The sequence below is a fragment of the Buceros rhinoceros genome, unplaced genomic scaffold, assembly GCF_000710305.1.
Source record: "Buceros rhinoceros silvestris isolate BGI_N320 unplaced genomic scaffold, ASM71030v1 scaffold16430, whole genome shotgun sequence".
Taxonomy (NCBI): domain Eukaryota; kingdom Metazoa; phylum Chordata; class Aves; order Bucerotiformes; family Bucerotidae; genus Buceros; species Buceros rhinoceros.
This window is the reverse complement of record NW_010389172.1, coordinates 5290-21682: the sequence shown is the minus strand read 5'-3', so window position 1 is coordinate 21682 and position 16393 is coordinate 5290. Positions and strand designations below refer to the sequence as shown.

The 16393-nt window shown below is 37.3% G+C and overlaps 1 protein-coding gene across 1 annotated transcript; it reads left to right on the top strand.

The window, feature by feature from the left end:
- The first annotated feature begins 756 nt into the window (after positions 1-756).
- ZNF407 (zinc finger protein 407) lies at positions 757-11444 on the top strand. The gene is made up of 2 exons (XM_010133320.1): positions 757-5536; positions 11326-11444. Exons 1-2 carry the CDS (start codon positions 757-759, stop codon positions 11442-11444), a joined length of 4899 nt encoding a protein of 1632 aa, XP_010131622.1.
- Positions 11445-16393: the final 4949 nt, after the last annotated feature.

Sequence of the window (16393 nt, the reverse complement as noted above, 5' to 3'; positions counted from 1 at the left end):
TGGACCTTTAGAGTTTGTGCTGGCGTTCAAAGTTGCTGCTCTCCTCTGCAGTGCTATTTCATGACTCCCCCCTGCCTACCATCGGGAAATGAAGTTTTAGAGGATACTTTAGGAATGGTGGAGATTTACACTTGTGGCATATTCTTTTAGCACATGGCTCTGTTTGAGTTTGCCTTCTCTAGCAGTTAGTCAAAGCAGAAGAAGGAAAGAAAGCTTTAAGAAAACTTAAAAAGTTTAACATTTCTGTTGGCTTTGTTTTGCTTGTTGTTGCAGTCATGGTCACTTCCTCCTTGAAGCTTTTAAATTTGGGAACCTTGATTCCTAGTTCAGGAAAAGTTGACCATCGTGTGGCTGGTTCCCTGAAAAATGTTAGTGTTTTGTCTCCTAAATATGCTTCCAGAAACACAGGTTGGCCTCGTCTGCTCCAGTTTAAGCATGCAGTAAATTCCTTGATTACACAAAAACTACTCAAGCAAGTGCTCACTCATGTGGTGCTCATCACAGTGACAGCTCTGTAAGCAAGTGCCTAGAAGTTGGTTTGATTTTTAGATGTCATAAGTTTAGGCACCATGCTGAAAATGTAACCTCTTAATCTTCCATTGGTGTCTGTCTTCTGGATATGATTTTATTTTGCTATATTGCTTTTTTTTTTACTTGAGTCTTTTAACTTCTAGTTGTGCATAAAAGACTAACAATAACTCTCTTGTTTTATAGGTATCAAGCCAAATGTTCTACAGCTGATAATATCACTTAAGAATGGATGGGGATGAAAGTAAGAAGAGAGATGATGTTGATGAGAGTTTACAAACTGTGTTGACAGAAGAATCCCGGAGAAATACATCAGGAGAAAATGCTGAATGTGACTCTCTGTCTCATCAGAAAACAAGGCTTATATCAGATGAAGTGTTCAGGGACCTTGAAAAGAAAAGAAAAGAGAATGGCACAAACAAAAGGGCACTGTCAGGATCACCAAAGCTGGATGTTGTTGAAGCAGACAAACCTGAAAATGTCTCCAGAAAAAGAAAGCGAGTTTCTTCAGAAGACGTGAGAGATAGTGAAAGAAAACTGCACAGAGTGGTAGCTGGAGAAGCAGGTAGTATGGTAGCTGAAGCTGTGAAGAAGGACGGAGTCACCAGTTGTCTTGGTGATGACATATTTAATTCAAATTTCCTGTGCCTGCATTGTGATTTCAAATGCGCCGATGGTGCCATACTGAAAATTCATAAGGAAAATAAACATTCACAAGAAGTGCCAGCTGCTGTTTCTGATAAGTTATCTTCTTCAGGAGAAGTCAGTGTTGGCTGTACAGCTGGAAACATAGACAAAGATCTTAAAGGCAAGATGACTGATCAGTGTTTACCTTCCTGCTCTGATATGGAAAAACATAAACGAGAAAGCCCCACTCAACAGTCGAAAGAGCAAACATGTCCTCACTGTAGTGGCACAGCTGAATGTGGTTCAACATTACATATGCATGTTAAGCAAGATCATGAGAAATCCAGGATATTTTGTTGTGATCTTTGTGGTTTTCAGAGTGCTGAGGAAAATCTCCTAAATTCTCATTTCCTTGGCAAGACGCACCTCCGACGCCAAAATCTTGCTGCACAGGGACGATTTGTACAGATATTGACAAAAAAATCCTTTAAAAAACCACAAACTGCTGCAACCAAAGAGAGGAAAGTCAGAGCAAAACCTGGGACCAGTAAATTAAGGGCAAGAACTGCTGATGCAAAAGAATTAAGTGTTTGCAGTGCACTGAAGGGCTCAAAAGTATGCTTGTCTAAACAAAATGATGGCATTGAACTCGTTGAAATGATACCATCTTCAGATGTTCCCTCTGAAAAAACAGATACTATGACAGAAGAAACATTGCTTTCTTCCAGTGTAGAAGGAAATTCTGAAGTCTGTACCGAAAAACTAGAAATATCAGGACCCTCACAAAATACCCTTCAGGAAACAGAACTCCCTCCAACTACCAAAAAGCGAGTTAGCAGTTTAAACATGTCAAGCAGATTTGATCGACCAAAACGTAAAAGAAACATTGTCTTGTTAAGGTCTTCATTTGGACAGAGTAGGTCTTTTAGATTAAAAAGGCAGGTTAAAAGAAGGTACAATGTGTTGGGTCATAGTAAGAGAGGCAAGTCTGAAACCCAGAGAGTACACATGAAGCGTATCTCCAGCACACAGCTTAAACCTGATGATTTAAGCCCCGTGTCACATACAGAATTAGAAACAGATGCTCGAAGTAATTGTAATACTACTTCAGAAATACAGGATCTTACTGAAGATCAGCCGCATGCCCTTTCTGCCAGCACTACAGATACTAACGATTCTGACGTTAAACTTACTGCTGATTCTGGTGTTCTTCATACCTGCATGGATTGTGGCCATGTCTTTCAGAACAGAAAAAGTTTGGAAATTCATGTTGCAGAGCTTCATACAAAAAGGATCCAGTTACATTGTCAGACGTGTAGTTACTCCTCTGGAGTCAGGGAAGACATGAAGCAGCACTGTCAGGACAGTAAACACGAGATGGGCGGTTGTAGCTTTAATTGTCAGCTCTGTTCATTTACCACCTTGAATGTGATCAGCCTTCAAAGCCATATGAGTGAAGCACATAATATGCCCCATAGCTGTCCAACTTGCATTCTTTTTTTTCAAGTGGAAGAAGAGCTGTTAAATCATCAAAAAAATGAGAAACATAATGGTTCGTTATTACAGCAAGCTACTCCACCGAGTAACAGTGATAGGACCTCGCAAGTGGTAAATTATGCTGACTCAGTATCGAGCAATAGCCAAAACCTTGCAAAGGAATTGGAAGTACCAGTGAAAGCAAAACCTCCAGACTCTTCTGTCATAAATCATAGAAACGAACTAAGGCATTCTGTTCTGAATAAAACCCAATTTCAATGTAAAAAGTGTTTCTATAAGACAAGATCTTCCACGGTTCTTACAAGGCACATAAAACTCCGACATGCACAGGAGTTTCACTTCCTTTGCAAAGCATGTAATCTCTACTCACTCAGTAAGGAAGGAATGGAGAAGCATATCAAAAGAAGCAAGCACCTGGAAAACGCCAAGAAAAACAACATTGGACTACGCTTTGAAGAGTGTATTGAAAAGGTTTGTGTTGGTGCTGGTGGTATTAAAACAGTGGTGGATCCTTCCATTTCTGTTAGTGGGAATATAGAGTTAGATAAAGAAATTATACACGTTTCATCCTCTTCTGTGGAAAACATACCGACAAATAAGGAACTTGTTCCACTTGGTCAAAGGATTGGTGAAAATGAATTGGTTTTAGCTAACGCACCCAAAAGAGAGAAACCCAAAGGCAGTACTTCTAGGAGGTGTACCCATTGTGGTCTTTTGGCCTCTAGTGTTACAAATTTGACTGTTCACATCAGACGAAAGCACAGTCATCAGTACAGCTATTTGTGTAAGGTTTGCAATTATTATACAGTAACCAAGGGAGATATGGAACGCCACTGCGCAACCAAAAAACACAAAAGTCGTGTTGAAGTGGAAGGATGTGGAAAACAGAACTCGGAGATCATTGTTAGCCCTGAAGGAGGCAGTTTGGAATCCATGAACAAGAAGGTTAACAGCCCCATGGCTGCCTTGTGTGAACATGCTGAGGATGGCAGCCCGTCATCAGATTTGGAAAATTCTGTCTTAGACAATCAGGAAGTTGAGCAAGGAGATGCTGAGCTAAAAGTTGTAAGTGCCAGTAGGCTGCCAGATGTGGAGCGCACTAGCAATCCACCAAATATAAACCAACATATACCTGTGGAACCAGCAGGGGTTACTCAAGATGGTGACCCATCCTTCCAGAGAAGAGCAGTGGGTGCAAATGACAACAAGTGTGTACACTGCAGCTTCATTGCTCATTCTTCTTCTTCTTTAGAGCTGCATGTGAAGCGAAAACATACAAAACAATTTGAATACTACTGCATGGCTTGTGACTACTATGCTGTTACTCGCAGAGAGATGATTAGGCATGCCGCAACAGAGAAACATAAAATTAGAAGAGAATCTTACATTTATTCTTCTGGGGAGGAGGCAAACCCAGCGAATATCACCAAAGGCAGCACTGCTTTGTCTCAAGAGAAGCACCGTCACAGTGCAGGAGAATTGAAAACTGGTGTTGGTGAAACAAAATGTGCCAGTGATGAAGCAGAAGGTGATCGTGTGAGTGAAAGTTTAACTGACTGTACTGTCCTAGATGAAAGTGCATCTCCAGGAACGCCTAAAGGCAGCAGTTCCCAAAATGCAGTAGAAGGAGAATTTGAAGAGGCGTCTAAAAATGGAGCAGAACCGCCTTTTTGTGAAGGATTCCAGCAAACTCCCCAGCAAGACAGAGTTGTTAAGCTGGACAAGGAATCATCAGTTAAAGAACTGGTTACTTGTGAGTTGCAGAAAGGTAGAAGCGGTCAGGAGCTGCTCAACTCGTACGATGATTGCACTGCAGAAAATCAAAATAGATCAAGCAGCACAAACTTGAATTCAGGAAAAGGTGAGGAAAGCTTGGAAGCAAATAGAGAAGACCGTGAGGTAGAATGCAGAAACACAGACATTTTCAAAAAAATATCACCGAATAAAAATGATCCACTTATGCTAACTCTTCCAGAAACAAGTAGTGCAGTAGGGCAATCAAATTTTGCTGGAGACATTGGAGAAACGGTCCAAAATACACACAGTTTAGAGGGTGACAGAAGTTTCAAAGAGGATCCTACTGGGGAGGAGGAAGAAGCCCTTATGGAAGCACAACATGAAGCAGAAGTAACTATAAATAACAGTGTGTGGGAGGCAGATGGCTCAACAGCTGAGGGCATGCAAGAAAGTAGTAATGAGGCTTTAGGAACAGTTATCAGCGCTGATGATAAAGGGAAGGCAATGCAAAATGCTGGCAAGTTTGATTCTTCTATAGTGAAGTTAAAAAGCCTCATGGGGGTGGCCACTGACCATTCTGCTGACGGACAGATGTCAGGTGGAGTGAAAGCTGGTGAGCTCACGGTGAAAGCAGAGCCTTCACCAAGCGGTGGGAAAAAGAAGAAGTCAGAAGGAATTTCCCTTGGGGAATCAACACGTATTCGCTGCGACGACTGTGGTTTTCTGGCAGATGGTTTGAGCGGACTAAATGTTCACATAGCCATGAAACATCCTTCAAAAGAAAAACATTTTCATTGCTTACTCTGTGGAAAATCATTTTACACAGAGAGCAACCTTCACCAGCACTTGGCCAGTGCCGGGCACGTGCGAAACGAGCAGGCAAGCGTGGAGGAGCTGCCCGAAGGAGGTGCTACCTTTAAGTGTGTGAAGTGCACGGAGCCCTTCGATTCGGAGCAGAGCTTGTTCCTCCACATCAAGGAGCAACACGAAGAGCTGTTGCGGGAGGTGAATAAGTACATTATGGAAGACACTGAGCAAATAAACAGGGAGAGGGAAGAAAACCAAGGCAATGTCTGCAAGTATTGTGGGAAGATGTGTAGAAGTAGCAATTCCATGGCCTTCCTAGCTCACATCCGTACCCATACAGGTATGGAAACACTCTCTTTGCAAGGGGTCTCTTTCAGACAGAGTGAATGATACCAGTGGTCTTTCTCTGCTGTTAATCTCTTTAACATTTCGTAGGAACGGGCATTCGTGTCGCCTGATGAGCCCCTGATGAAATTCAAAATTACCTAAAGGGGTATGAAAATAACAGTGATCAAAGGGCAGAAAATGTAAGCGCAGTCATCTTTCTGCTTTTTGTTTCATGTAGAGAGATTTCCTTCCCTTTAATCTAAATTGTAACCATTAATTGGTTCTTAAATTTATATAATGAAGCAGTGGTGTTCTGAGAGAACAATTAGCTGTTCTTTCAAACTTCCTCTTCCTTGCAGTTGTTTAATATCCAAATTGTTTATTTTCAATCCCGTTACACTTTCAGCATTACATAATGCTTCAGGAGAGGCTTGATATTACATCATTCCTAAATAAATACCAGCAAAACGGCAAGAGGTGGTTGTACAAAGAAGTTATGGGAACCGGAACTGGTCAGCCGTTTTGGAAGGTAGTGCATAAAGCTGCTGTGATGCACGGGGATGCAGCATCTGATTTAGTTTCTGTGCTGATCACCCTTTCAATTCAGTTTTATGTTTAATTTTAAGTGGAAAATTTAAAAACATTTTTGTAGAAAAATGCATAAGCTGCAGTTCTAAATTTATGTAAAAATTCACTGCGATGTTTCTATAAACCTGCCATACATTCTTTATTTTAAATAGACAGCTTTTCTAAATCACTGAGCTCTGCTTAGACAAGTGGTGTCTCCATGGTTGAATTTATGAGTGGATTTGAATAATAAATTCACATTTCAATGAACATATTTTCATTAAAACTGTAAGGTTTATTTTACTGTACTTTTAAATAATGGCTTATTGTGGAAGCTATAGTTTAAATTCATGCAGTATTTGAAACTTAGTGCATGGTTACAAGGAAGAGAACAAAAAGGTAAAAAAAAGAAACATACAAGAATGGTAATTCCTGCCATAATCCTAAAATAATTTTGTAGGGTTTTTTATGAAAAGGCAAGGGCGTGACTGGACAACAAAGTTTAAAATTAATCTTGGGGAACACAGACACTGTATTTCAAACCTTTCAAAGTATTTTACTATAACTGCAGTGTTCACGTGTGCCCAGCACTCTCACGCTTACTGCTTTCAGCATTACTTCTATCCTGTCAATAACGTCGTTATCTGTATCGCTTCGGCTAATGCCCAACTTCGAATGGGGTGTTAAGTCTTTAGAGGGACGCTTGTGTTCACATGGTCAGAACAGCCGTATCAGCCCTTAATATGCCCTCTTACGGCAGATAAAACTGAATAAAACTAAGGGGGAGGATGCTAATGGAGCTCTCTTTAGAATTCTTTATGCAACTGTCTGGTCAAGACATGTTGCTTATAATTGATGTGTCCATTACTTGAATTCTCTTGTAATTATAGTCAATAAGTCTTGTAAATGTGTTAAAGCTCACTAAAAGCATACAAATTCAAGAACAGAGTAAGGCTAATAATTTAAAATAATCAATGTAGGCATTTCAGCACTTAATTTCCCTTGTGTGTTGATAGCTGATCATTCTTAATCCATTAAGATTTATTTAGTCGTTTACAATGCAAAATAGGTTTGCACTGGTCACTTGTGCCATTTGAAAATGTCCACCAGGTTAAGTGCAGAATGTAGTCCATTAGTCTTCCTTGACTATATGTATTAATTGCATTTAAAATCAAGTTAATGTGGATGTGAAAGTGAGGTAACTATCAATATATGACAAAGCAACCCTACTTACATAAGTTACATCATTGATTGTAACATTTAGTAAAAGTTAGTGTACTTTTTAACATCTGGTGTGTAGGTCTCATCATGAAGTACATTTTTATTGTGCTTTTGGATGGCCCTAGATATGCAGAGCAGTAAAAGAATGCATTTTGTTTCGCACCTAATTTTTTGGTGGTGCATGCAGGGGAAGTTTAGGAGGGTTAGGGAACGGAGTTTTATCTGCCCTCTTTCTCATGGCACCTTTAAATGAAGTGCTTTTCTTACACTTTGCTTATACACATAAATAGTAATGCAGAGACTTTTATTAATAGTTAATGGGAAGAAGGCTTTCTATTCCAATCCACATTTTCATATTTGTGATTTCCTTTGGAAGAAGCTTTGGAAGAAGCTTTTCTTCCATTCTGTACCACAATGGATGCAGCTGAATAAGAAATATTTTGGGGTTACTGGGAGTGGTGGCAGAAGGCACTGACCTACTCCACCAGCTGTATGTACACTGGCTGGTAACAGTGGTGAGGCAAAGTACAGCCTTGCCAGCTTCTCCTCTGTTCCAGGATAACACCGAGCGCATGATAGGAGCAGAGCTGCACTTTTCCCCATTTATTGTTCTGATTATGTGCTTTGTAAAAAATCTTTCTTTAGCATCCAGAGGTGTATATGTACGTTTATATATGGATGTAAGTGTAACCATATCCGACTCCTTGCCTTTTTTTTTAATTGAGTAATTGAGGATGGTTTGGGTGTGGGGCATTTGTAGAAAGATGCAACTAATGATTTCCATTAATAGAAAAATAATGTTTCAAAATCCTGTTAAATAGTGGAGGAGATTTTCACATTGCAAATGAAAGGGAGGCTTTGCTAGAGAGGAGATAACAAGTAAGTCCATCACATGTTGACAAGTGAAAATGAGGAAGTGTAAAGAAAAATAAAAGGAGTAGTAGAGGTGGAACACTTTTTAGTTCACAATTGATGGAGGTCCCACAAACTTAATTAACAATCAACATCTGAGGAAAAATCACCGGCAAACACGTCATCTTTGTTTCATTTCTCATCAGATTTCTCAGTTCATGGAAGGTTTGCTCAATCTTACTCCCCGTAAGACTCCTTTACGTCCCAAACGTAGGAGGAATGGTATGAGGATATTTCATGCAGTTCTGCTCACTTTGCACCGTGCCTGCATTGGGACACAGCTATGCCTGCAGGTGCAGGTCATGTTGCCTTGGCTGGCTTAAAGCTGAGGCAGTGCATTTTTCATATAGTTTTGGGTCTCTGTTGTCTTAATGTAAAATAAGGACTGTGAACTCCAGTCTTTTTCGTAAAACAGTAGCATGGTTTCTGTCTGTCTGACCTGAGCTCTTACATGCAGTTTGGTGGGGTTTTTTCCCAGTTGTCTTGTAAAGAGCCTTATTGTTTACTGCTACCATAAGAAAATGTACGCATTGTTTCCATGCCATAACTTGTGGATAGAGTAATTCTGTGGCTTATTTTATTTTAAAGTCATTTGGTTGGAAACATGCTATATTGAAAGTATTTTTCTGTGAACTAAAAGCCAACCGTGAATCCAGTTTATCCAAAGTATAACATTTAACACAGCATATGAGAACCATTAAAGTTGTGATAACATAAATATGGCTAAGAAATGCTTCAACATTATTCCAGATAGCCCCAGTAGTTTAACTCTTAGTCTGATGTCTTCATCTGAAGTATAAAATTTTGTGGTTGTTCCATCCCAGACTCAAAGGGAGGTGCACTGCTTTTGTTTCAGGTGGTAAGTACCGACTGGAGCCTGCCAGCTCTTGAATTTTCATGTAGTTTAAATGGAGATGTTAACAGTTCTGGATCTGAGAAATAAATAAAAAACCGCAAGGCCTCAGTGATTTTTGGATGAGAGCAGTCAACAGAATAATACATTTCTGTACTGTCAGCACACTGTAGCTACGATTGGTCTGAACTCGAGTTCTTCACAAAGGAGTCATGTAAATGGAAAATAGCAAAGGTCTTGTATGGAAGCCCTGTGGGACACCTGCAGTAACAGAATGAGGAACGAATTTACAATTTAATCAGTAGGAGAGAAACTAAGGGAACATAGGATTGAATCCCTGTGGGACACCTGCAGTAACAGAATGAGTAACGAATTTACAATTTAATCAGTAGAAGAGAAACTAAGGGAACATAGGATTGAGTCCACGTGGTATTTGAATTCTGTGACAAAAAAAGAGCAGTGCAAACACCGACAGCTTTAAAAAAAATCCTCTCCAGCTGTGGCCTTGATGTTATTAATTGTGCAATTGGTCTTTAAGATCATAAGTTAAAACATCAACTTTTAATACTGTTTAATTCAAATATAGGCTTTTTTATTGTTTGTATGGGTCTCTGTATAGAATGCAGTGTTGATTTGAAATGTCACCAAATTAATGATCAAATGAGTTTTATCAGGATCATTTAAATGAACTGGGTTTTGCAGTGCGACTGACAGAACGTGGTTGCTGTTAGCTGCAGTCTCAACCTGCTTTTGCTATTTAAACATATAAAGCTGACTAGATATAACCATTCAGGTGCTAAATATATTTTACATCTACCTCCAACAGTAGAAATGGAAGTATTAAGAGATCTGGCTTCACTGTCATTGAACTGTGAAATATTCAACCTTGTCTGCCCGTGCTTAGTGCTGTTGACTTCTTTATTTCAGTCAGAAGATTAAAATTAAATGCTTCATTTTTCGTCAGCTTTTGGGAATTAAATTGAAATTTAAGACTCTAAAAATTTTTTATCAAGATCCTCAGTTTCACCAGTGGATTCTTGGAGGATACTCTGTTTTCAAGGGCAAAGCAGAAAGGTTCATTGATCAAGTATGATATAGTGCAACATTTTTCTTATGAGAGCTCTTTATGTATATTTATTAAAGAACACATATTTCATATTATGCTTAACTGTATTGGAAGAAGTACTTCACAAAGCATATACTAAACATAATATGGAGACTCTGTGACCGTATTGTACTTTTAACTGCAATTCTATATTTTGATTTATTGATTTAAGAATTTAGTGGTCAGAAAATTGGAAAGTGCTACAGCATGCTCAAGAACAGTGTTGCTGTGTATTAACACGTGCCCAATTTAACTAATTCAGTAAAAAAAATACTTTTTCCATCCTTGAGAGAGGATCACTGTTAATTAAGATAGACAAATAATTTGACATTTTGCTGAACTGATGTGATACAAGAAATTGGCTGGTACTTCTTCCTTGGAGAAATAATTTCAGAGTTCTTTGGTCTGCAGTAGACATTTAATATTAAAGTTTGTTCTTGAAATAAATAATAGCCAAAATGTCAATACTTGTGGTTTGCAGAATAATCATAAATTCTTGACCATAAAACAGTCATAAAGGCATAATATTTTATCCACCGTATATTCATACATTGCATGTCATTACAATAGCTGGGTGATGAATCATTTTCTGTGTGTGACAGAACAAATCTGAAATACCAGTGCTAATGTGAAATCTATTCAAAGTTGGAAGACCTGTAAAATTACTTGACTTTAAATACATTTGCTTAAAAAACAAGTACATTTTGCAGTTTACACCAGTATGAAGCCACTTTAAGAGGATTACCTGAGTTTCAGCATTTGGAAATGGGGAAAGGTGTAGAACAACTTTGGCTGTCTTGTTGAAAGGTTATCTGCTTACTGTATTGCCACCACCTTTTAATATTTTGTGGTTTTTTTTAATAATAATAATAGAGTAAATTATTATTAAAAGTTAAAAGAGTGGTTTCCTTGATCTTGAACTTAAGGAAACTTTAATGAGCAATGTATAGTACATACCATCTGTGTCCCGAGAGTTATAAATATATGTACGAGATACTCTTTTTGTTAGGCAAAAATCTCCAACAGGTTAAATGTGGGATAGTCTTTATGAAAGGTTATTTTTTTCCCAGGATTTTTTATTTCTTTAACCGTGGGTGATATATTATTCTAATTCAACTCATATCTTATGCTAAATTTTACTTAGGATCAAAGCCGTTCAAGTGCAAAATATGCCACTTTGCAACAGCTCAGCTTGGAGATGCCAGAAACCATGTCAAGAGGCACCTTGGGATGAGGGAATACAAGTGTCATATCTGTGGGTGAGTAAATTGAAACAGTCTCCACCATGGTTAACCAGGAGGAGAGTGCAGGATATGCATTGTTTCAGAATTGAAAACTGTGATGTGAGCAAGAGTGGCTAAAATTATGCATGCATATCCTCCTTTCCATTGTTATGGTAAATTCCTTAAATACAGTTATGACATTCTTTTCCCACTTCTAATCCTGCACTGAAGATGAGCAATTTTATGGGCTACAAGGTCAATTTGAACCTGTAATCTGTAAATTGACTAAATTATAGGATGTTCATTCACATTGCCAGGGAGAACTGTAAATTCCATTTAAAGACATAAAAAATATATAATATAGACTTTACTGTGTGGGGTTTTTTCTTTTGCTATACTGTTATAATTTTAGTACCGTTAACAGATTCCTGGACTCCATTAGGGTTTTCATTCTTTACGAAAACAAAACAGAAGACTGATTTTTCAAACAAACGGATCTAAAATATTGCAGGGATAAGACTTTAAAAACAAATTGAAGTCTTTTATGTATGTATGCTTGTGTTCTTGTTTGTGGCCCCCAAAAATCTTGTTTTTCTTTTTTACTTAATCGTTATTTCCTCAGAAGGATCGTTCATAATGTTTAATTGTCCTTCAAATGTGTTGCATTTAATAGGAGGCATTGAGACTCCTTAATGCAAAACTAATTAATTTAGCAGAAATGTTTAAAAGGTTTTAAAATGCCATGGCATATATGGTACATCATAGGACATTCAAAGTTGGATTTTAATACCCTAGTTCTGATTAAAAATATATTTTAATGTTATTATGCTGGAGGAATTAACTAATATATGCATCATATAAAAACATTTTACTCAAACCTATGTAACCTGCTCTAGCAGTCTTATGGCTAATGTGTAGCACAGCACAGGTTCAATTAGATGATGCAGTGCACACGGGAATGGTGCTGCGATGGTGGGGATAATATTCAGCGGGAGGGGTTTTTTAGCCTTAGCAAACCGAACCACTCCTGGACAGCGAGTTATACATTTTAAAGGACAAGGGAATCTTCAGTTGAAGATGCAGCTGACTGATTTTCACTGATTCATCTCTCTGTTTTTCAAATAATTTTGCATGTAACATTATGAGATACTTTGGATGTTTTCACTCGCTTAAGGAAATTAATTGCCGACTTCTTGAAACAAGAAATAAAAATGTATGAGCCTAATTCTTAAGTCCACTGAATATCAGTAGTAGAATAACTTGTGCCACTCTGTATTTTGCAGCATGTTTAAAATGAACATTATGCATGGTAGGCTGTTTTCTACTGTTTGAAAAATCTTATTTACTATCTTTGCTATATGAATTGCCAAGAATTTGGCACGGAAGATAGTTAACAACTACAGATCCACCAAACTGTTTAGCTAAGGCTAAGCTCTGTTCTTTAGAAGTTGTCAACAAACTTGACAATGGTTCTTTATTCAATTCCCTTTTAACATAAACTGAAAAATTGTCGTATTATTTAACCATGTTTTATCATAAGAGGAAAAGTAAAAAAATCTCATAATAGCTAATACTTTATCTTTTATAAAGAGAATTAAAATTACTAGGATTTGGCACAGTGCCTCATTTTGTTTTCCAAATACTCATTCCTTCACTTCAGGATTGGCATATTCTTAGAATCTGTCTCAGAAATTACACAACTCTGTTGCAATTCATGACGGTTATTCAAGGGAGAGAACAAAATGTATAAATGATTTAAACTGTGGACTTGTATTACGTTAGTCACTTTGCTGGGCTGATTGCTTACTGTATGTTGCTGACATGTCATACCTGGTAGCCAAGCAGGTACTAATTTTCCAGGTTTGTGTAGCGTTGTGTTTCTAATTTTCATCAACAACATGAAGCTGTGCTATTTAGGCACAGCAAAACAATGAGCTGAAGAGACATATACCACAATATTCTCTGCTCACAAAAATCTGATTTGTATACCTGCTGCAATAATCATCACGTTTCACTTAATGTGCACCAAAAATGTATTACAAGACTTACATATTAACACAGCCTTAATTGAAAAGACAGTTTTGTACTGAAGCTAACAGTCCTGAAGAACTGAACAGGATTTGAAGGAGGAATGACCAGAGCAGTTTGAACCGTAGTCCAAAAATGCATATGCCATCCTTAAATGTGGAAGAAGAGAAAAAGGTGTAATAGCCTGTATTTCTGTTATTTTAATTGAAGAGCTTGAGTAGCGTGTAGGTTAAAAAAATAAAGTAGCAACATAAAAAAAATAAAATTGCCGGGATTGGCTATCGGATTAGTGGCACTATAGAGCATTGGTACATTAACACCACTGACAATGTCAATTCATTATCATTGATGGCTAAATAATCTTAGAAATGCTCAGTGGACCTATTAGTTCCTGAACATAAGCAGCTCATGCTGCATTTCTTCATTAGCTTTAATTGCTATAAATTTTACCTTTTTAAAAATCATGCTTTAAAAGGTGAAGTGATCTTTCAGGAACATTAACTCTGTAATTTTGTCACAAACAGAAGGTCCCGCACTATGTTTTCTTTTCTACAGTAGTTAATATTCAATCCTCTGACTTTTAGATTCATAGTAATAAGCCCTCTGCTAGTTGTGAGGATAAATTGTGTTTCGAAAGCTTTTGAACCTGCTTGGGCACTTTTTAAAGGTGAAATGTCAGTGCAACTTTGTGGTGTAGTGTGGCCTCCAAATACTATTTTTTTTTTTTTAAGACAAAATTATCTGTAAATTTTTGTCTTTAAGAAACAGTAAAAAACTGTATCTGTGCTGTTGTTTTAGGAAGGGTTTGCAGTGTCTCAGTTTTCCAAATGATCCTCGTATTTACGTGATACAACGTACACAATATATAATTCACTTAGTTGTTGAAAAAGGCAGTAATTTTGCTGTGTTTTATTTTTTTTAATTGAAGTTCAGGGTTTGTTTTTCTTCAGCTGCACAGCAGAAACTGCATGACACAGAAATTGGACACCGCTAATGTTTTAACATTTGGAATAAACCGTCTGCTACTCATTTCCTTATCGCAGATGTGTCTTAATTGTTTTCTTTTCCATACCCATGGCTGTAAAATATATCCCATTATTTCAGAGGTAGTATCTATTTTCTGCTGGTAGCAAACTGCTGCATATTTGAATTTAATTTTTGAAAGTCTGTCTCTGAAATTGGCTGTTACCCTGGCTTAGATGAGCAAATCTTGGTTGCCCAGCATTTAAAATTTTTGTTTCATTTGCCTGGCGAAACGCAGTGAAAAGGCTTATCATGCACTTTTCAAATTTTATGCCTCAAGTAGAACATGAAAAAGTGCATTGTTCTGCACTTGAGATTTTGAACAGAATTTATAGGCAACGTTTGATTTAAAAATGCATCTACTATTCCTTTGCCTTTTTCTTGCCTTTGCTGTCAGAGGGAAAATTTTTGGGGATGTAGTTACATGTTTCAAGTAAGAGTGGCTGCTGCTTCTTTTTTTTCCCTCTCCTTTATGACTTCTTAAAAATCTTCTGAGGAAGATGGGTATAAGGTAGGTTTGGATTTTTAGGAACGTTTTCAGTATTTAAAACATGCACATAAATGTTTTTTGCTACCTTCCTAAAAAGTGAAAGGACATTTGTGGAAATGTCTTTATTTGGTTTGCTCCATATATAGCAGTTTTATGGAACAAAAGTAAGTATTTGTATACACAAAGGAATTTGGAGGAGGTGGAAAAGATTTGGAGTTTTTCTGTATTTTGCTGAGGTAGTTCTTTCGTTTGGAGTTTTTTGTTGTCATTGTTGATTTTTTTTTTTTTCTTTGTTTTGGTCTGTTGGTGGATGGAGGTATTAATCTTTTTTATTTTATGCTCCTCAGTCCTCCAGTTGATTTGAAACTCCTTTTCCCAATTAATTCTGGAGATGCTATAAGATGTTCTGCTGAATAAGTTTTTGCTAAATCTGGTTATTTTTTTGAAGCCTCATATATAAAGGCTTTGAGGAGAGTTATAATGTCCCAAGCATGGAAATAACTTCACTTTTGCTGCTGTTGTTAATGCTAAGAATAATTCAGAGATCTTAATCTGTATAAAGTTTAGTATTTTAATGACACTGGTTGCTTTGAGAATGTCTAAAGAAAAATACTCGCCTATATTGAGTATAGTGGCTAATAGATCTTCGTCCTTTATAGATAAGAATGTGCTTTGACCAGCTGCATCAGAAGAATTGGCTGTACTCCTGTGTGTTGTGTTCTAAATAATCTTTTAGATTTTCAGATTTTTTAACTGATTACTGTTAATGTCAGGCTACTTCTGGTGAAAGCCTGCTCTTAAGATTGCTTTTAGCAAGCAAAGAAGACTTATTCATAAATTTATTGCTAGGAGCAGGAAAAACATTATATTTTCAAGGATGCCTTAATGTACTGTAATGTAAATTAATTATTTATTCTTGTGCAGTTTGGAAAATCTTAAATAGAAAGTTGCTACTCTAGTAAAACTATTTTTGTGCGGTATTACCTAGTTTTTGTGCATTAGAAGGGATCTCTGTGTAGATGATTATAATGTCACTTTCTGACCTTTGCAGCTTGAATAATTGTAAATCATTGCTTCATAACGTGTCAGAGAATGTCTGTACTAGGCAATTAAATGGCAGAATATAATAGACCAAATTATTGCCTGTCATGTTTTCAACAACACAGTTAGTATTTGAGTTACACTTAATCATTACGTGCATTAGCAACTTCATTGGAATCCAGCTTCAGGCTGAGCATGAAATACATTACATTATTTAAACCTCTAATGGTAGAAGTCATTTATTTGTGTTGAAGTGTACAACATGCAGAGTTTCATAAAGCAAGGAACACTTGAGAGCTTAATTTATCCAAATCAAAGTCTAAATGCAGATAAACACAAGTGGCAAAAATTAGTAATTTTTATAGGCTGGAAATATTTAAAAATACATGGTTGTGGGTAATTGTAGG

Bases quoted from the DNA above. Each gene is read 5' to 3' on its own strand.
- ZNF407 (XM_010133320.1), top strand. From the start codon at position 757: ATGGATGGGGATGAAAGTAAGAAGAGAGATGATGTTGATGAGAGTTTA. The intron at 5,537-11,325 runs GTATGGAAACAC...AATTTTACTTAG, and splicing joins TCACATCCGTACCCATACAG to GATCAAAGCCGTTCAAGTGC.